Source organism: Stegodyphus dumicola, chromosome 4 (assembly GCF_044657685.1).
Source record: "Stegodyphus dumicola isolate Sdum_Otavi_A_Nest chromosome 4, ASM4465768v1".
Lineage (NCBI taxonomy): Eukaryota > Metazoa > Arthropoda > Arachnida > Araneae > Eresidae > Stegodyphus > Stegodyphus dumicola.
Genome location: NC_140771.1, coordinates 98,312,742 through 98,335,811, shown reverse-complemented (window position 1 = coordinate 98,335,811; position 23,070 = coordinate 98,312,742). Strand labels below are relative to the sequence as shown.

Genomic DNA, 23,070 nt, shown 5'->3' with positions numbered 1-23,070 from the left:
CTCGGAGTGGGGAGAGGAATTCCTCTCCTGGTCCGTAACAAATGTACCCACATTCCGACCACGGTGAAAGACTTATGTCTAGCAGACAGCTGTTGCATACCTTACCCTATTTAGTAAATACTTAACCTGAATTATGTGCCTAATTACAAATATTTGAACATGCATAATTTTATATTTACGTTTAACCATCAAGTTTCAATGGTTTGACTTAAAACACGTTTTAGGACACATTCAACATCAAATTCAAATTTCTAGTAAATATATTTTGGCGGAGCATTCAATAGTAGTAAAATTAGTGATTTTACCCAGTTTAATATTTCCCTTATAATGTAATAAATATTAACTATCCATTTCAAATTTAAACAATTAAACTCATTGTCATCAGATCGCAATCTTGATTGATTTACTCTACATAATATTACTTCATTTTTTGAAACAGTTAAAACAACTACAGGATCGTTCACTCTTTGGCCACATAAACCGTACGAGATCCTATTAAGGACCCTGCTGACTTGTGGTACAGGCGTAAATGATGACAATACAGAAGGATAAAAATAACCCTTTATTTTTATCAACTATAAACAGAAAGGCACATACTTCGTGCTTTACAATAACACCGACAATTTACGGTGAAACTTAAGAATCGTTCCAAAATCAGTTCAATGCTAAAGAACAGTGCTGGACTAGCACTTTAAGTTAAGGCTAACTTGGTTCACTCGACAACTTACCAAGCTGATAATTATTTAAATGGCCAAAAAGGCGTATCAACAACTCCGCGTAACAGCAAGGACAGATTAGTAACGTGCGCTGGCTAGCGGAAATGAACTGAACGAACGAAATCCAAGAGTCACCCGTTTAAATACTCACTTCACTTAACTTTAAATTTGCATCCTGGATGAAGGAAAATATCCTTCATCCTGACAGGAGAATCAGATTCTTTCGAAATTGAAATGATATAATTTTTCAAATATGCTCTAATAACTGTAGTGAATATCGACAGAAACGTATCACGATATAGAAACTGAAAAACCCAAGGTCTTTCACTTTCGAAAATATCAAGAAGCGCTTGATAATTCAGTGCAATCATAATACATTTGTGTAAGGGTGAAAATTCAAAAACAAAAATTAAAGTGACTGGTGTGTATAATTGTTTGAATCTTAATCTATTTGATAACTATTTAACAAGCTATTTGTTTGTTAGCTATGTCGTTCTTAATATTTTTTGGAGGGAAAGGGAGTACTTTTTTTCATTTTAAGCCTTTTCCAGCCATTTTAAGGGGCATTTTCAATGAACTTCCAGGTTGTCAAAATCCAGACCCAGATAACAACAATATGAAAGCCATACTGTTATAATTTTTATCCACGATCTCTGACAAGATAAACCCCTATGCGCCTTATAGTTATTCTAGTTGAAAAACTTGGTATAAGTAACAATAACACTGAGAAAATTTAGATGCAAATAATTCTCCGAAATATCATTACTCTAACTTTCGTGGTAGACTTACAGATGGATACAGAATTTTTAATAGAATCAAATTACGCTTGAAGAGATAATTATTTTCAATTATACCAGAAGCAAACATTGCAAGAGTTTTAACAATTCCTAACTATACGGGCAAGAAAATTATTGCGAGGGAAAAAATTCCATCTACTGCTTCATCCAGCTTTGTTGACTTAATTATGTTAACATATTGTGATCAATAGGCGAAACACCCTAGACAGTTTTCATAAAACATATACTCCAAATATGTCATAATTAAAGCATAATACTTTATTTGCCAGATCATAGTCTTTTCTAAATCTATTACTGTTAACCAGTGAAACTACATTTAGGTTGTTAAAATGCTATGTTTTGCATCACTTTTAATGTCTTGCGGGAATGTATATGAGTATTAATTCTGGATATCGAATACTTATAAAATGGATTTTTCGTTACGCAGTATTCAAAGCTAAAATTTCCTTCTACAATACACAAAAAAATTAAAGCACCAAATGCCATAAAAGGTGTTAAAAATTTACTATCTCTTGCTTTTGTGTTGCTATGAAGGCAAGAAACCATTTCAACTGAATCACAGAAAGACTTTTGCTTCTTTTAGTGGTCGTGTCATTTTGAGAATGCGATAAAAAATCAGTACATCTCTTTCGGAGATGCAAGTCGGTTAATGCCCAACCTTCCTTCCTAATATTCAGAGCGCGTGATCTGGTCACACATGACAGTCACCTTATAGTTTGTTTGTTCCAGTCACCATAGAGACTGCGATGTCCGCGGCTACTAAACATCGCAAATATACAGTAATGTGCTTCCGTCCAGACAGTATAAGTCCTTGCTGCACGTTGTCACGAGACGATTAAATTGCACTGGAACTTCTTTCCATCAATGGATCTCTCTAATGAGCCATAGCGACTGCATTCTCCTGGAGGCTATTTCCTTGTTTGCCCAATACGCAGTCTTACTTAGAGTAAGTTGTCACATTTTCCTCTTTTATTGATTTGCACTCATTCGTGTGAAATATTTTTACATTTTTAATGAAAATTTATGAAATAAATTTATTACTTGTTTACGAACTTTGTCTTTGCGAAAGAAAAATATTATAACTAAATTGACTCTTAATTTTCATCAATGAGGAAATATTTTTCTTCATAGATTTATAGAATATTAAAAATATTTAAATATGAATAATCCCAAATACATATGCATATATGTAAATATTTAGCATGCTAAAGAAAACTGGAAGTGATTTCTTAAAGTAATGTATTATCTCAACCTGCTTAGAAACTGTCCAGGAACAGAAAATGTTAAAAAAACAGGAAATGTTAAAGAAGTTTTGATAGCCTATGTTTTAAAAATAAATTTATGTACTTAAAATTTGCATCGCAAGTACCGACCTTATTTGAAAACAGAAAAAAATGTTTTATGTGTACTTTCGGAATAGTTTAACACTGACTTTACGTAAAACTCGTAGATAAGTACCTAAAATTTTTTCTTTTCTATTTCTCGGATTTTCATCACATTAAATCTTTCCTACGTAAACTTGCATATCTCATCTCATTCCCTTGTCTCCTTTTTGATATACTGTATTATATCTCTTCACACATAAAATTTATTAAATTGTTTAGAATTTTATAGTTTTCAGAACCGTTGTTCTGTATTTTAGTGTCACTGAAAACCTTTAACATTGATTTAATTCTGTCCATCCCCTTGAAAAATAACAGAAATAAGACATTCATACTCAGTCACAAGTTATTAGTTAATTAGCTTTTTGTTTCAGTGTTTGAATATTTAGCATTTCCTTTTAGGTTCTAAAATGGTAAATGGTTCTAATAATGAATATTGTTTCTGTACTTAGTTTTAATAAATTATTGTTGTTTTTTTGTTGTTAATGGAAAATTAGCTAATTTAAAATATGTCTGTAAAATAATTACCTATTAATTTACAGAGATTAGTTTTTTGGTAATATAAACTAATTCCAAACTCCTAGCAGACTGGGAGCGAATTGCCGCTGCTCCTGAAGTTAACGATAGAGTCTTGGGAAGCTTTTTAAAACAAAACTTTTTATTAAATCAGAACTTGAATATAAAAGCAAGATTCATGCTTACCAATCAAAAAGCAACTAAACTTAAGCAGCAGTCAAAATTAGGTTTAAAAACTAATAGCCAAATGATTTAACGCGAAGTTGGCACAAAATTTCTCACCGGCGTACCAATTTAAATGTCGACAATTATAATGCAATGCTAAAGTATACAATCATACCTGAGTTAACGAAACCTAGTATCTTGTCCTCGAGAGGCAAGAACACACTCTGACTTACCAATCTGAAAAGCCTCACCTTAAGTAGTCACCTTAACACCTGCGTTCTGGTAGGGTAACGGAAGGAAGATGTGACGGTAAAGATTTAAATCAAAACAACTGGTGAGATAAACGCAGCGTTACAAATTATTGTTGCATAATTAATTATTTTATTTCAAATGGTTAAATTAGTTTCTTTTAAAAGCATAAATTTTGAGAATTTAATTTTTAAAGTACAATACTAACCTACAAGCACTATCAGTCAGTATTTATGATGGTCAATGGAAGCTGCTTTCTTGGCAAAAAGCTCGACTAGAAGCCTGGATGTATGAGAAACCTGGGTACCTCAGTATGTATGTCTGTAGTGCCTATGCGAAAACTAAAAACTCATCTGTCCAAAAGTCACTTCTCCCGCGGTCGACAGGGTGCAACGCCTGGTGTTCTGGCTACGACATTTACCTTGAAAACCTCGAATGCTGGAATAAATAATCAGTCTTCACAGTGACTAGAAACATCGTTTATTCGGTGGTAGGTTCAAGTTAGCTACGTAATGGTACTGTTTTGCCTGCCCTTTGGTTGTGGGGACGTTACATGGTTTGATATCGAAAGTTGTCCTCGGGATTTGGCTCCCCTTGGCCAACACTGGGGGATAGACTACGACATTCTCTGTTCTCTTCGCTGGTGACTGCTAATTAATAGCCATTGACGTGTGTTCTTATTTCCAAATTGTGTGTATTTTTGACCCCCTGAGTTGACAGGGGGTTGTTATGACTTCTTGGATCTCCTCTAAGGGTTGGGGCATTATAACTATATAAGGCATCAAATCCAGGTCTGGGAGCCCGTTCTCTCTAGTGTAGTGTCCAAACGTCATTGGTGCTAGGAAACCAAGATATGAGGCTCTCATATTTAAATATTTTTTTTTTTTTTTCATTTTTCATCAAAATAGGGACTGAGCTGAAAAAAAAAAGCGTACTGCCACTTATGGCATTCAAGGTCGGAGACAAACAGGTGCAAATAATGCACCTATCCATGATTAATCAAGAAGCCCATCTATGTGGCTAATGCTGGAATTTCACATTAGCGACAACAAATTTCACAATAGCGGCAAAATATATATATCAAAGGAATCCAACTTTTCTTTAGCTTATATTAAAATACCGTTAGTCTAGTTAAGCGTGAAATAACTATGCATTCCAAAAAATGAATATTATTTCCAAAGTTTAGAGCAAACACTTCAACAAAACCTCCACATGCATACATGCTCATCAAAGTTAATATGTGAAATAAAAGCAAGTAAAAAAAGTCTAAATTAAAACTACTTTCCTGTTAGCAAATTTCTCTTAAATATGAATTTAATAAATATGATTTTTCTGCATCATATGCGAAACCTATTAGCATTATTTACTTATTTTTTCTTAAAAAGAATATTTCTTGTATCCTTACAGGTATAATAAAGTGTGAAATTAAAAATAATTTTGATACTGAAACATTTAAAGGAACTGCATACTTTAATTACCTTTAATCAGTTTCCCCCCTTTATATCAAGATGTACATTTTACTCTTATATCAAGATGCAAAAGATTTTATAAAAATGTGCATTTGTTTAAATTATCTGAAGTAACTCGAAAGGTGACTTATATGAAATAAAGAAATTTTGCATAGCTGAGTGATAATTATGTTAGGTTCCTAATAGTTAATTTTAAGTTTTTGGATTTCAGTTTCGTTTTAATATTTTATCCACTTCGGAAACTCATGCAAATATCAAATATACTGAAGTAGGGTTAAATGGTGCAGTATTAACTGCACAGGAAATTAAAGCTTAGTCAGTTTAGTTTGCTGCTTGAAGAAGCGTGCTGGTCATATTTTTTGGAGTTTCCTCCTGAGTTTCTGTTGACGGTGATTTCCAGAGCCATTTTTGAATAACTGGAAATTGAATTTTGAGTATTAGAACACGTCCAGCAGCCTAGTTAGAGTTGTAAATTTTTGATGTTTCAGGTCAGTTGTTCGTAAATTAGCAATTTTTCAAATTTTTATATAATATTATTTTAAGCTAAGTCTTTGGCTACGGTTAAAATACGTTTTTAGTTACGCTTAATTTTATTTACGCTGTAAGGTAATTTGTTAGGTCATAATACACTCGAGTTGGCGATAAATCGCCTTAACTCTTGTGTTTCCTACATTAGGCTGGTAGAATGAAAGCTGGTCACAATGTCAAGTTGACAAGAAGAATTTAATTTGGATTTCAAGAAAAATTGTTTAGGAAAACTTCTCAGAATTTGAAATTTTCCTTAACTTCAAATTGAAATCGATATACTGATAAAATTTAAAACTCGAGAATCAATTTAATCACAAAATTTTAAGTACTCGAGAATTAAGAAAAGAAATTATTATAAAAATATTTATTAACAGTTGTTTGGATAATTTTTTTCAGTATTTCATATCAGCAGGATATTTAGTAAGTTCAATGTATAAACATTTTTAAGTATTATTATAAATAACTGGTGCATAAATTTTTCTGAAATTGTATTTAATAGCCATTGTATTAAAAGAAGTTTGATGAAGTCTTTATTTTCCAGCATTAAATAATTACAGCCCCACGTTTTGGGTTGAATTAAATAAAACTGATATAAAACTGTATTTGGATCTTTTTCTATACATTTCGTTCAGAGAAATTTGATCTCTTTTCAAGCAGAGCAAAAAGAAATCAAATTTCTCTGAATTTGAAAAGATACAAGATATGGTACTATGCATTCATGAAGCATACGAAGAAATACTCGTTCTTATCTGAATTATTCTTTTACCATACGAATACGATTTTGTCTTTTAACAAGATTCTTAAGCAGATTCTTGTTTACTTACGTTCAGAAAAGCAGAAACTTGGATTCAAACGCAAGGATAGTTAACAAGCTCAAACAATCCCCAAACCTAGAATGTGAGACAGCAGAAACATTGTAGGATATGAGTGAGGAAAGGAATTCATATATCCTGTACTGAGAATAATAGAATCTTGAGGCTAGTTTCATCTCTGAGCACATTTCCTTCATGCATTTAAAGGAAACAGAACAATAAAACAGATCGGACATATTAGTCTATTCTTGCGTTTACTCAAATACCGAAAGCTGTTAGAACTTGTTTCAAAATATAGATAATTTACTTTTATTGAATGTCACTATGCAAGAAGCATATTTTCTCTGCTGCGGATGTAAAGAAATAAAAAAGAAATGAATACTGTCTTTCTAATTAGGGTGTTTATTATTACCTTACTGAGAAGTTTAATCCTTTGCCTTTCTTTACTGTCTAGTTTCATTTGAATTTTACTTTCTGGTTCTATACAAACATTTAAATACGTACAAGTAAAGTTGTGCTGTTTGAGCATTTGTTTTATTTGCTATGATAAGGCTATTTGTTTCTTGCTCTGATGTATAACGTGTATACGAGCCAGTTTCCCTTAGAAAGTCCTCCACGAAGGCATTCCTCCCCTTAGGAAGATAGCCCTCGCGGCTTTGCCCTAATCACACACACACACACACACGTTTCTTGCTCTGATATACTTTTACCTGATAATTAAATTTAATTACTTTATACTTCTGGTTAAATGCATTTAAAGTCAAGTTTTAAGTTATTTAAATAAAATTCAAATTCATCAGCAATTAGAATTATGTCTTATTTCCAAACCTTAATTTTTATTTTAATATTCATTTGTATTTTAAACACAACACTGAACAAGATTTAATCTATAATTAAAATTAATCCGCTAGTAAAGTATTAGTTATGAGCTCTGTTATAGCTCAGAATCTTGTTATAGACCTCCACTAGCATTCAGAAATCAATTGTGTTATTTTATTATTTTCTTTGACCTTTATGGTACAGATTGTGTACTAGCAACATTTTAAAGTTCAAGGACATATATTTGAATGGCATTGTCCCGTTGCGACACAATGGATTTCATTTTCTGAGTGCAAAGAATTACTTCAGTGGAAGTGAGCTTCTGTGTAACTGATGTATTCTGGCTTCATGGGCATGCGCAATATGCTGTGTTTTGACGAAACTAAAAATGCATCATGAAATAGTATTTATTTAGTATTTACATATTAATTTTCTTCCCCTTTTATCCTAAAATAATAACTCCTTATAATAAATGACTCTAAACTGCGTCATTTCAAAATTAATCTGTTATATTATTCTTGCAAAACGTTCAAAACGCAGATATTTACTTTCATAGCAAATAATAATAATAATTTTAGAAATTAACCAATAATTTTAGAAATTAACCTTTTATAAAATTATTAATTAGACAATCAAAATAAATATAAAGCAAAAATCTAAATCATTTTGATTGAAGATTTTATCTTGGACACTTCGCATTCGTTCTCTGTTTTTCTGGCTAGCTAGATCACTGTCGCTGCTTTTCTTATCGCCAAGTCTAAAAAATGAAAAATTACTCCATGAAAAGGCATGCTTACTATGCCAAGTTATCTATGATTACTTTGATCAAGAATAAAAGAAGTGTTTAACCGGCTGTGTTGATTTCTAATATGTTTATGCATCACGATATATAAGTTGATGGCGTAGAATGCTGAAATGCGGCATTTCGTTGATATTGATCCGTAATAAACAGCAACTTGGCAGCAGAAGCAGATTAAATTTCCATTTTTATTTTAAAAAACATGTTGCAGCCACAAACACCTTCGCACTCTAACTCCTGCCTGTTTCAAAACGTTTACATTTTTCATAACTTTGCGGTAAGAAAAAAAGCAGCAAACAGCAGTTTATCTAGGCCGAAGCGCAGACAGCAAGTGACTTATGTTCAGTATGAAATCCTTATTTAGAATGAGTTAGCTCCGATTTTCAATACATTTGATTGGATAATTAATAACGCTGCAAAATTAGTATTGGCTGTTTGAGTTTTAGTTCCATTTACGTCACCAGTGTTATGTAAGTGTCATATGGCATGGATTAAACGTGAAATGACGCAGTTCAGAAAATGTTATTACTATTCTTAGAATAGAGAGCAGAAATATCCAAATTAAAATTCTGCATTAAGGGACTATTGCTAATTTAAACTATAATTCATGTTTACATACTTTATATCATTCTAATATATATATATATATATATATGTGTGTGTATATATATATATATATATGTGTGTGTGTGTGTATATATGCGTGTGTGTGTGTGTGTAATGAAACTGCGGTTTGATGACACGACATGAATGATTTGATTATGAATGCGGCACAAACTTGCGTTAAGATTTTCGGTGAAGCAGGACTTTTTCCGTAATTCATTATGAACATAGAATAACAAACCCGAGTAGATTTCTTCATAATTAGAACTTGCCGAAGAATGTAATGACAGAACATTTTTGGAGGCACTGAATGTAAAAACACTGAAATGTAGATATGTAGAAATGGCTGATGGCGTAGATACTTGATGCTTAGAGCGTCCATCCATTTTGAAGAAGAATAAACAGTCGAGCCAAATTACATTCCATATTTATTTAAATTCACATTTTGTGGCCACAGTTCACTTGGCACTTCAATCGTGCCCACTTTCAGAATATTCACAATTTGATACTATACCCGTGGAAGCTATCATAGCAACACATACATGATTGCATCAAAGCGTCTTAACAGGATGAAAGCGAAAGCCAGAAGAGACTGAGTGTGGCAGTAGTAATGCAGAAGAAGAAGGGGGAAGGCAAGAGTTTCAGTTTTGGTTTACAATTTTGTGATTGGTCAAGAGGCATCTGCATTAAGCGTTACGTAAAATCGCATGATTAATTGGAATGACGCAGTTTAGATTTATTGCTCTATTTTTAAGACAAAGATAGATGAGTCCACAAATTAAATGAAAAATAAGGGGTTATAGACAATTAAAATTAGAAATTTGTTTTCATATTTTTTATATAAAGTAAGAAATTTAGAACTAAGATTTCCTTCTTCAAAGTAATATAAAATTGCTTATGCTTTATCCCATGGAATCAGATGGCGCATGCGATTACTGAAGATTCTACTCAAGTCAACAAATGGCGTCGTACTTCTTTCGCTTATGATATCCGAACCCAGTGCTTTAAGACTTTGCTCTTTTTCGGATTTTTTTTTCCCTCATCTTTATGCCATTAGGAACTTAAGGAATATAGACTGGTAAAGGCCTCAACAGGCCGCACGACTTTTACACGAATGATGATCTGTGAATTAAGATTTCCCAAAGACCAAAAACTGAAATTCATAATTATTAAATTTCAGATTTATTAATTATGAATTTCAATTTTTGGTCTTTGTGAAATATTAGTTCTAAATTTCTTACTTTATGTCTTTAATGATAGTTTTTCTGCAGCTTAAAGCGCGAAAATACTAGACATGTTTATATTTAGTTTTCGAAAGACTTGTTTTATATATATATATATATATATATTATATATATTTCCCTACATAAAATTAAAATGTGAACACTTTCTCTATGAAAAGATACATAGCATTTTAGATAATTATCCTATTCCTGGAAACGGTCATCATACCAATGTTATGTTCAATGCCAAATTTAGTTTTGGTCTCAGAAATACTGGTCATTTTTAGAAGCTTAAGATGATCGTTACAAGAGAGTTCACTGTACTTAATATATATTCAGGACGACTTTTTTTGGCAGTCGCGAGAAGATAATTAAATGTACGGCCTCGATTAATTTCCATCTCCCAGTTTACTGCCAAGCATCTTTCAATTAATAATAAATATTTAATAAAATGCACTCCAATATTCTTTTTAAAGTAGTTTCATATTACTTTCCTGACAGTTTCCCAGTAGCAGAAAAAATAAAAATAAAGGATGCTGTGTTGTAAGATTTCTCTTCTATTCCACATAAACTAAAATAGATGCTACAATAAACCTGGCGAGTTCTAACCGATCTTCGTGCTTTACAATAATACTGTTAACCTGCGGTGAAACTTAAACATAGAATATACACTCATGTTCATAAATTAAGGATAATGCAAAATCAGGCAAAGGAACAGTTAGAAGCAAAACAAATTTGACTTAGTTGTAAAACTTATTTATTAAACAAAAGGTAAAGAGAAAAAAAAAAAAAAAAGATGCTATATGTTTGATATTATTATAAAAATTAGCGATTTTTTCATGGTTGGTATGATTGTTAATCCATTGTATGTCTCCCAGACGATGCAATACAGTCCGTACAACGCCTAGGCATGCTGAGTATCAAATTAACCATCTGATTTTGGGGGATATTACACCACTCAAAAAGCAATACTCTCCGAAGTTCCGATAGACATGTAGGAGGAGGTTGACGAGTTGCAACTCGTCGGCCAAGCATATCCCACACGTGCTCTACTGGATTCAAGTCCGGTGAGAATGCTGGCCAGTCCATACAGGTGATATCCTCTGATTGAAGGCATTCGCTTGCGATGTTTGCAGGGTGAGGACGGGCGTTATCATTCATAAATACAAATTGTGCACCCATGGCGCCCCGAACCAAACGTACATGTTGTTCCAGAATGACGTCCCAATAGATTTGGCTTGTCATGGTTCCAATTTTAACATGCAGGTCAATTCTGGAACCCAGAATAATTCCACCCCAAACGAGCACTCCTGCACCACCGTAACGGTGTCGTTCAATGATGTTTTCTTGGTGGTAACGGGTACCTGGAGCTCTCCATATGAAAGTCCGGCGAGAATCAGACTGCAAGCTAAACCTGGACTCGTCGGAAAACATCACACAAGCCCACTGTTGCGGTGTCCACAATGCATGCTCTCTACTCCAGGCTAACCGCAGGCGAGAGTGAGTTGCAGTACGTGGAACGCATCTGACAGGTCTACAAGCATATAGACCAATCTACCCTAAGCGTCTGTACACGGTCTGCCTTGAAATTGTCGTACCAGTGGCTGAAGAGAGTTAACGTGACAGGTCTGAGGCTGTGCTCCGCCTGTTTCTTTTGGCAGTAATTGCCAAATACCGGTCCTCATTCGGCGTTGTAACTCTGGGGCGACCTGTGCTGTAACGTCTACTCACATTACCATCATCTTGGAATCGTTGTTAAAGCCTGGAAATGACACTCTGGGCAATTCCAAGTTCGTCTGATACTTCCAGTTGGGTACGCCCACATTCCAGACGGCCGATAATTCTACCGCGTAAAAAATCATCCAAATGTGTCCTTTGTGTTCTAACTATTCGGTTATTGCACTGAAATGCTTATAAAGCGCCTGCGAACAATTTTACTTCTTTCCCTGTATTCCTTCGATTTCCGCGTGACTCCGAATTATCCTTAATTTGTGGACATGAGTGTAAATCAATTCAAGTTTAATTAGAATAGTGCTGCATTAGCACGCTAAAGTATGGCTAACTTAGGTTGACTCAATAAAATCTAACAGGAGTGACAATTATCCGAAATGGCCAAGGGGCGTACTAGCGTAACAGCGAGATAGCAACCAAATGTGCGCTGGCTAGAAATTTTATGATTTTGAATTTTATATCGCGTAAGTACGAAGAAAACGATGTTTAATACTAAAGTTTAAAAGACAAGAAAAGTTGTGTTAGCATCTGTGAGCACAAGAACTGGTTGGTAAGAAACGATCTCAGCAAGAACGTAAAAAACTAACAAACTATCTGGTGCGACGTTAAATTCTGAATCCTTTCCGATTTCCTTTTTCTTCTTATTATTATTATCTCTACTGGTAGACCCTTGTTTCATTAATAGCTTTCAGTTACAGATAGATCAGCAATAGTAAACAGAAAGACATTGCTAAACTTTTATTTAGGCTATGAAATAGGATAAGTGATATTCAATAGCATTCATACGAAGTAAATGTATTAAAGATTTTAGATTGTGATGAGCACCAGACGATATCCCGTAAATATCGGCCGTTTTATCCAAGAAGCAAATAGTTCATCCCATTTTGTGTAAGTTAAGAGAAAGTAAGCAAGAACTATCTGCAAAGATGTGATGCCTTTTTGGTGATTTTTCTGAGAGAAACTAGCTGGTATTCACGTTACAAATGAAGAAAACCATGAAAATGTCCATGCTGCCAACCTGTTATTTGGGATTCACATCCAGATCTGACCAGCATTCAAGGAGGCTATTGACTCGGTCACAGGAGAACCAGATCAGTCTCATACCAGTGTCTTACAATGAGACTAATCTTCTCTTTCTACAGCTAACTCTATGTTTCTTTCATTTATTTATTTATTGAACCGTTTCAGGAATTTTGTCCGTGAGATAAACAATATTTGAATAACAGCTATTGATAACTTTCTAGCAAGTAAATTTCGTTGTTGTAAGGATACCTTTTATAGCATAAAATTACTTTCCTCATGTCAATCAGAATTATGTAAGGAGAGAGTACCGCAGAAACATCGTATATAATAGCTTCCTAGTTTATGGTTTTTTTATTTATTTGTTTATTTAATTACTGCGAAGCGTTGAGGACTATCTGCTAAAGGGGAGGGATGCCGTTGAGGTGGACTTTCTAAGGGAAAACTGGCTCGTACACACGTTACACATGGGGAAAACAACGAAACACCAATGCAGCCAGCCCATTTCCCGTCATTGAAACAACGAACCGAACTACCAGTGTGCAGAGACTTTACCGCCCTTCCTAGTGTATGACAATAAATGGTTAACTAATATATCGACAAAAATCTGCTAATAAGTCAAAGAACGAAATGCTATAGTAGTTCATTCTTTAAATTTATCTTAAATGCAAAAATTTTAAACTGGAAACTATAATAATCTCAATAAAAACAGGTTTTGCACTGATTATCTGGCTATAATGTTCTGTAAAAAACGTGAAATCTTTCTCAATGTTCATTAATTTACATATTGATAAATTAAATAACTGAATGATTTAATTAATGCACCTTATATTATGTCATTTCTTTGGAGATGCATTTACATTGTTTTACTATAATGAAACCATTGCGAAATTTGCCAAATTTGACAAGAAAGGCTCAATTCCTTGAAACATGTAGTCATGCTATAAGGTATTTCTCCCACTTTCCTAGCGAGCCTTCGTGGTGTAGTGGTTCTGCACACTGAGCCGGTATTTCAGAGGTCCGTGGTTCGATTCCCGGCGAAGGCGGTTGCATATTTTTCATCTTTTCTGCTTCCAATTAACCTAATGACTCTACAATGCTACCACGTTTATACAAGCATTTGATTTCTTTCCTGAGGTGTGTGAAAACGCGATGACCTGACTTTTAAAATGACAGATATTAGTTGAAATCTTTAAATAACCTTAAATTTGCTTTAAAAATCTTAATTATCGTTTCTTGTTCTTACATTTCTTCAAGTTCTGGAAATAATAACTTATTTTTCAAGTGAAGAAGAATAAATTTTAAGTTAATCACAGGGATCGTTTTTAATTTGTTAAAAAAAAATGAGAATTTTGAACTTCTTTTTGAAAAACGATCTGTACTTGTATTGATAAAAAAAAAATATCACAATAACTTTCATTTGTTATTCATCTGTACATTTCACATTTTAAAATGTTTGAATACTTTAAGAGTCTTTTAACATTTTACCTGAAGCACAATAAAATGTTTAAAATATGTTACTTAAGAATTATGTTCTTTTGTACATTTAATTTTTGAAATTAATTTTCTACATTTGATTATTTAATTTTACAAATTTATATGTTATTATACTGTTTATTAGAATTGAAGTTAAACTTCAAAGAGCGAATGAGTCAGCATTCTGGTCATTCTTCGCTTTATAGAATATCAAAAATATTATATTATATGTTATTTCGACGTATGAACACATAGATTGCGTATTTGCAGGATCTTCATTTAATAGCAAGTATTTCTAATATAAATACTTTATCATTTATACTAGCATGCAGCCTGAAATTAGCGTTTTAGGCAAATCTTCCCATTTCAAAGAAGTCACAGTTTCCTGAAGGCTAATTCAGAATGGGATGTCGTCCATCCAAAGGATCTGCAACAAAAAAAGGGACGAAGCAGCAGAAATACCTTCTGCAAGAAATCAGAGACCACAAAGGAGGCATCAATTGTATGGTACTAAGTGATGATGCATCTCTTCTTGTAACTGGAAGTGATGATAAAACAGTGAGAATGTGGAGCACGCTTTCAGATCCTACAGAATGTTTAGGGATACTGGAAGGTCATGACGGTAAGTTAGCTTCAATACTCAAAGCATACTCTGTTAATTCTCTGCAGTGTTCTTCATTGAACGGACGGGAGTTCAAAATATAGCTAGATAGATAGAAGTTTCCTTAAAGGATCTTTTCTATAAATAAATGTTTTCTTCTTATTTTGTAAAAACTGCTTATTTATTATACTAACAAACTTTTTCAGTAATACTGTATTTGTAATAGAATTCTAGGCCTAATTTATTCATTTATTTATGAAAGAAATGTTTTTGTTTTGTAAGAAACGTTTATATCTTACAAAAGATATTCTTGTGCCTATTTTAAGAGAATTAAGTAGTTTCACTTTCACAGAATCCGATTTCTTAATTTCAAATAATAACACTTGGATACGAATGTATGCTTTTGTCTTACGAAAGCAGATGAGAAAAAGTGAAAACAAACAATATAAATATGCAAAAGATGAGAAATAGTTCTTTATACTCTTTATCGAAGTTTTTGCGTGTGTAGAATAAAACAAATATGGAGTGTCATGAAAACAAATATTAAACGTAGCATGTTTGATTACATACATACTTATATCCAACGTGTGGAATTTTGAATTGTTTCGTACTCTCATAATTGCATAAATTACTAATATTACACAGGTCTGCATTCCGAATCTTGTGTAGCTACTGATTAAATCCGCCGCTCAGAGGTTATTATAGTTAGAGACTCTGACTCCCATAGCGAAACATACGTCTTCGAGTCACGGACATTTGTGAGCATACTGTGTCTGTGCGCAAAGTAGCACTCAAAATACACAGCGAGCCGAAATCCTCTCCAGAGATTGGTGATAAGCAAAGAGGGGTGAGAGGTACTCAGAACCGCAACCCCGGGTTTCTTGGTGATGTCCACTCTCGATTTTCCCTCGTGGCTAAAATTCCACTGGGTAAAAGGACACCAAACCGTTTTCTTTCGGAATTCCATTCGGGGTCGAAACTTAGCACTTAACAAGGCCCGGCAATACCTAATATGCTTACTTGAATGCGCAGGTGCCGGTATCGCTTCATTCCGTTCCTATACTCATTAGATAGCATGCAATTTTAATATTTCAGTATTTATGTAAGTGATAATAATCAAAATACCTTCATCATATTTTACCTTGATTGCCTAATGTGTCTCATAAATGTTTTTAAATGCAACAAAATAATGAAATGTACCTGAAAATGACCTCGAATGTTATCAAACTGGTCAGAGGGTGCTAGAATTGGCAGTAACGTAGTAGTAGAAATGAACAATGCTAAAAATATATTTCTTTGTTCCAGCTTGAGGAATATTGAGATGTTAGATAATTGAATTTCTTTACACCAAGGTATCATTTCTAAAAAGCTTTGTGGTCTTTTTATCCACACTCAGTATCTGCACAGAGAAACTAACAAAAACCTTCTGATCGTTACTTAATGGGATATTACATTTAGACAACTTAGAATAAATATTTTCGTTTGCTAAATAACAAGCAACATCTGAAGCGTAAAACTTCTTTCAAGCCTCAGTGTTGAAAAATTCCACAGCTTAGAGATTCCTTGAGTTTTTGTGATATCCTAGATCTTTTATGCAGATTACAAAGACATGTTTCATTAAAATAATGATATTGTAACTGAATATACGAGGTACTTCTTTGTCGACTATAGATATTTTGAAAGCGTGAACAGAAATGACAATAAACTACTGTTAAATGCATTTATCAATTCCAATAATACGTACTAGAATGCTAGAACAGAAGGTATATAGAGTCTCTGGGTTCTCTTTGGTAGCATATACTGTAGATTATGTGGAGAAGATGAACAAACAAATTCTTGCTACGTCTTGAAGAATAAATACTGCGGAAGAAGATTTTAAATAACCTTTTTAATTAAACTAAATTAAATTTGATGCATTTCACTTGCTGCTCACAAATCACCACCACTTGTGGCTAACGTAAATTTAACAGAAAATAAGAATATAACAAATCACTAATAAATTCTGATATCTAACGACTGGCGCCTTAGCTTAACTAACGCTAAATCGTATGCACACAGGAAAGCCGAGCCGAGAAATATCAGTATAAACTGAAAGATGTCCAACACCAAATAGAGAGCTAAAGTCAAACACGCAGCATAAACTCGGGACTAAATCCGCTACTACTCTTTTCGAACTCTTGAGACGCAGCTTAAATACTGCTTCTGAAACATGCTTAGATTAGCATCTACGTCATAGCAAATTTACATTTCGGCAGGAAACTGAAATCAGGAAGGAAAGAAAAGTCAAACTAAAAATAATTGATTAGAATGAAATAAGTCCCTACAAGTAAAAATGTAACGTTGCTGAAAAAAAAAAGAACAAATATTGAATTTAAATTTTTCCTTTTTAATTTTCCTGTTCTTTTAATCTATTTGTTTCAATAGCCAAATATTACTCTTGTTTTATCACGAAATGCAGCAATGTTAAAAGCTTAGAAGTATTTTGTGTAATAATTGCTCCGTTTAGAGCAAAAGAATATACGCTAGCTTAAATAAAAGAAAAACAATACTCTCATTTCAAAACATTTTGATGCGTGCATTATTGCAATATGTATTCTCATTGCAGTGACATTTTACGGCCATAAGTCTTATGTTTTTGAAAAATATCTTGATTGCAATGTTTTTACATAGCAATCAAAATACACTTAACAAAATTTAATATACTTCAACTACAAATTCATTGAAATGCAATGATTATAAAGTTTCATGTTACTGATTATTTGACGAAGCACTTATTTGTAGATCACATTTTTTTCGGCATAATAATTTTCGCGATTGAAATCCGTTAAGAATAAACATAAACTAGCAATACATCTCAATTACTTTTTGAAAATTTCAATCACAATAGAACTATAGAAATGTTTTTAATGCTTCTGAAACTGAAACTGGTTTTATTATAATTTAAACACGATGAATCTGGAAAAAAATAAGCATGAAATAAGATATAATATTATTTTTATAAGTAACCCTTGTACCTTTTTTATCTCAGCTTCGTATATAATGCTGTGGAGAAGAAGTTTGTGAAGTAACGATTATTTAGTTTTTCTTTGTCAAATATTTTCAGAACACAAATACTATTTTCTTTTCCTCTCCTTGAATATGATTTAATTAAAATACGTTTTCGATAACTTGCCGCCTAGGATTTTATTGAAGAGTATAAACTTTAAAATTTGGAATGCATATTTCAAAACCACATGCATTTAGATTTAGTCAAATTATTTCAATACGTTTAGGATAACATTTCTGCTAGCAACTGTAAGAGCATTAGTACTGGAAAACAATAAAAACAGTCTTCATTTTAAAAATTTCCGTTTATATTCTCGACCTCGATATTCTTCCTCCAGTTACCGAAATTTAACAGTTAAACATAATTATACTATCACGTTGAAATTAGGTTATGCATATTTTGATTTATTTTTGTATTTCTAATCAATTATTTTGATATATTTCTACCCGATGATGCATTGTTTTATTATTAATTTTCAAGGTTGATATACATTATTTTCGAAATTTCTTTTTTAACTAGAGTGTAATTGCTTAATTATCCGAAGCCTTCTCGTAATTTATTTAAGTATTTCAGTTTTTTATTCTTGTTGGAGAATCTTTATCCAAATTATATTAGCCCTTGACATTCGAATTTCCTTTTATATTCATTAAGCAGTTTTTATGGAAGTATTAGTGGTCACAAAATATATTTATAGATTTTTGGCTCTTTGTGGTTCTTATTTAAATTATCTAACGTAAAATATTGTTCTGCTTCATTAAAGCTTGAAAAGTGATTTTTTTCAACGTCAATATAGTCGTATTCATTTATTGTTTCCAATCTTCTGTGAACTAGTATACAAAACTTGTTCAATTTAATTTGTTAATACACCTTCGAGGAATCCAAAACAAATTACATCTGGGCATCTCTGAAGACTTTCCTGGGGCTATTCAAAGGATAAAAAATGACGTCAGGCAACTGGTTCGGAATAGCCTTTTTGGCAGATAGGAGAACAATTTTTGTCTCTGGTTAAAAGGACTGGACGTAGCCTCTGACAAGACTGTTTGTGATTTTTATTCATGCATTTTTATCTTGCACCCCTCCATTTGTTCAGATGTTGAACAGATCTCCGACTACCAAGTAATTTCTAAATACTTTACGTCGCTTATAATGGTTGTTATGTGGATAAATACTTCGTTTATCGTTATTAATTCAGAATGAAATATCAAGCAATAATCAGGATCACTCCTTCTTAGTTCGATCATATACGATTTTGGTTTTAATGTGATTGTTGAATAACTTCAATGTGTATATTCATGGATTTTAAAAGCCAGTTACTCAAAAATTATGACAATTAAAATTTTTTATTAATAGAGATGTCAAAATTTGTATTAATAGAGATGTCAAAGGCTCAATATGGTATTACATATCTGAGTAAAGCAGATTCATTTTTAACCTTAATGAACGAGACTGCAGACGCTTAAGAATGAAGTTCAAATAGCTGTTGAATATAGCATTTTAAATCTTCACCCTATGGACTTTCCGTTAAGAACATAAATTACTTCGAATTTTATCAATCAAATATTGAATTATTATCAGTATTAGAAGTACATATATTAAATATTAAGGACAATAAAACAAGAATGGTGGTATGTCGGAGTTCAAAAGACTTGATTGCTCTTGCTAGTTTGTTTGTTACATATCTTGCCACGTCAGCAGGTCTTTTTATACAATGACGCATGGATTAACCATTTTTATTATATGTATACCTAGAATAGCTAGAAAAACAATTTGTGCAGTTAGATTAATTGTCAAAGTAAACCTGAAAATGATGTTACATTCATCACTCTCTACAAAAAAAAAAAAAAAAAAAAAAAAAAAAACACCTTTCCGTCGAGAGCTGACGCCTTTACAAAGTTAATACACAGCTGGCCATAGTAAATGCTACACCCTGAAGGAAGCATGAAAATAACATGAAAGTTACAACATGCATTAGCGGAGGTGAGATACGCAAATGATTAGAATTTCAGAGCAGACGCACATCACGCGCGTCTGTGGCGCCACTTCAAACAAAGCAATATTTAGGGCTTGGAGTTTTCGACGATTTCAAGTTCGGCAATTGTGTTTTTCTTGCGGTTTTTTTCAAAAAAAAACGATCAATTATGCCTCCTAGTAAACAGCGATCATCGTTTGATCAAGTATCCGAGTTCGACAGAGGAAGGATAGTGGCCTACCGAGAGTGTGGATTATCTTTCAGGGAAATCGGTAGTCATGTTGGACGAACCCAAACTACTGTAATGCGGATATGTGACCATTGTATGCAGGAGGGTACGACGGACCAACAGGATCGATCGCATCCACCTCAGTGAACCACTTCACGTGACGATAGGAACGTTGCGCGCATGGCAGTGACGGATCGCTCTGTCACATCACGAACCATAGTACAGCACATTCAGTCTGTAACTCATCATCCAGTGTCTCCGCGTACCATTCGACGCCGTTTACAGCAAAGTGGTCTGTCCGCAAGACATACATTGCTTCGTCTACCCTTGACGCAGAACCACAGACGTCTCCGCTGACAATGGTGTGATGAAAGAAGGATGTGGACGCAGATTGGAATGAAATTGTCACTGACATTACTTTTAAGGGGATAGTGCCCACGTCCTCCGTTGTCTCTCTCTCTCTGTCTGCAACAACACGATGGTCGGATTCGAGTCTGGAGACACCGTGGAGAGAGGATGCTGAACAGCTGCGTTATGCTCCATCACACTGGTCTTGCACAGGATATTATGGTATGGGGCGGTATTGGATATCCCTCTCGCACTCCTCTAGTACGCATTGCCGGTACTTTAAACAGCTAGCGCTACATCTCCGAGGTGTTGGAACCAGTTGTCCTTCAGGGCTTGCCCACAGCCATATTTCAACAGGATAATGCGCAACCACACGTGGCACGTATTGTCCAAGGGTTCTTCGTCAGTCGCCAGATTGAATTGCTTCCCTGGCCGGCTCGCTGTCCGGAACTTTCGCCGATAGAAAACATGTGGTCCTTGGTTGCTGAACGATTGGCCCCGATTACATTCCAAGCAGCCACACCAGATCAACTTAGGCAACGTGTGGAAGCTGCTTGGTCTGCTGTACCCCAAGAACACATCCAAAGTCTCTTTGAATCAATGCCGAGGCGTGTGACAGCGGTGATCTCCAACAATAGCGGCTACTCTGGCTACTGATTCTGGAAGAAACCACACTTCTGTGAAGTGTGGTTTCTTTGAAAAAATTAAATTTCATCATTTGATACTTGGTTAACATGTTATCTAATAAATAAATTTTGTTGTGATATCTCTTGTCTTTCTTGGTGGTGCAATTTGGATGGCCAACAGTGTATTTACTGTAGTGTAGACAGTTGTAGAATAGCCTTTGAAAACTAACGCCCATACCAAATGTCGGCTTCAACGACATCAACAGCTCAAAACGTGAATATACAATACAAAATATATATTTCTCAGTGATCAGTTCCCCTTCATTATCTTGCCCATTTTTACCAGAGTTTAGTGAATTCCTTTAGAGACATATGATCCAAACTATCTCCTGCCTAAAGCGAAGCTTGAAGAGCAGAGGGAGACTGAAGAGGATTTCATTGCCATAGAAGTTTCTAGTAATACTGATAGTTAGTGACAAAAATAAGTTACCGATATATTCCTAAGGACCACTGCCCAATTTTTCGAATATTGCATGGTTAAAACAACACGAAAATGAGATTTAATATTCTCCACAAGCTATTAATTTCAAAGTTTTTGAGCCTGTCAGGGGTGCACAGCTAGAGGATGAAGTTCGCAAACGTTTTCTTCCTCCACCATCACATAGTGAAATAGCTTCTGTTCTGCAACAGAAATGACTAAAATGCATTTTACTGGTATAGAAGTGTATCGATCATTTCTGGAATTATTCTGCCCACACTATATTGATACTGCAATCCAAATACAGGATAACAGTTTCATTGTCCAATCTACGTTCCTTTTGATTTCTTGCCAGCTAATTAAAAATATTCAGAGTGATTTTGAGTGATGAGCTGAAGATGTTACTACAGTATTTAACAAAATATATTGTCCTTCTAAACTTAGAAGATAAAGATTTGCATATAAGTACGATATCTGCTAGCACTCTCGCGTTTTAGTAATTTGAGGATAGAGATGAACTGTAGGTATGAAACCCGTATTTTTAAATTTTTTCTTGTAAATGAAGTATGCGATGACCAGAATGTCATATACAGCCAAGTCTCGGACTTAAATTTATTTCAGAGAGTTTTTCCTATGTGTTCCTACATTCATACTTTCCTTGTCTTTGCTAGTTACTTTAAAACCAAAAATTAATTCCGAGTATTTATTCGTGTAACAACGTTATTCTTAGCACAATGTTTTTCGTATTTCAGTACCATTTTTACTTTTTAACAAATACGGAATAATTGCAAAGTTAATAAGGCAAAATATATCTGTGGACTTGTGGATAATTAAAATCGAGCTTAAAAATCTTGAGTCTTCCAAAAATCTCACACACAGGAACTAATCTGAGATTCAGTAAATTTTATACCTGGATTTCTGTGCCAAAAAATAATATTATTCGTGAATAGGATGATTTTGCAGCCCTTAGAAGATTCTTAGTATCAGCAGTAAACAGTAAAACGTGGAATGAACCTTACACCAGATGCCTATAGTATGCATTGCTAATTTTTAACTTTTAAATAAGAGCAGAGTTATTTAGCCTTAAATATTTGTTTTGCAGAAAACTGTAGACCTGTTAAAATTTCTCTTTCGATGGCAAATTTATCAAATAAGTTCATAACTGATTTGCTTCTCCATACTACAACTGATGCTATTTTCTTGAATTTCCAATGAGCGTGAAGTGCTAATTTATTTGTATTTTTTATTGCAAAATAGATTTAATTTACAACTAATAAAAATGAACTGCATTATATGCATTGATTTTCCATATGCTTTCAGCGTAAGGAAAGTACAAATACTGATTAAAAAATTGTTTTCATTTGACAGTTTCTTACGTACTAATATTCAAACACATATATTTTTGTATTAAAATATTTAATGCACTTGTAATATCCGTTAATTTTTTAATTATTTTAAAGTTATTTTT

The 23,070-nt window shown here is 33.6% G+C and overlaps 1 protein-coding gene across 1 annotated transcript in view; it reads left to right on the top strand.

Moving 5' to 3' along the window:
- The first annotated feature begins 2,300 nt into the window (after positions 1 to 2,300).
- The window catches only part of LOC118200601 (uncharacterized), a 42,805-nt gene continuing 22,035 nt past the window's right edge, over positions 2,301 to 23,070 (top strand). The window contains exons 1-2 of the mRNA XM_035372565.2: positions 2,301 to 2,459; positions 14,631 to 14,927. Of these exons, the coding sequence (XP_035228456.1) occupies positions 14,708 to 14,927 (220 nt within the window). The 5' untranslated portion in view covers positions 2,301 to 2,459; positions 14,631 to 14,707. The remainder of the gene's footprint in view (positions 2,460 to 14,630; positions 14,928 to 23,070) is intronic.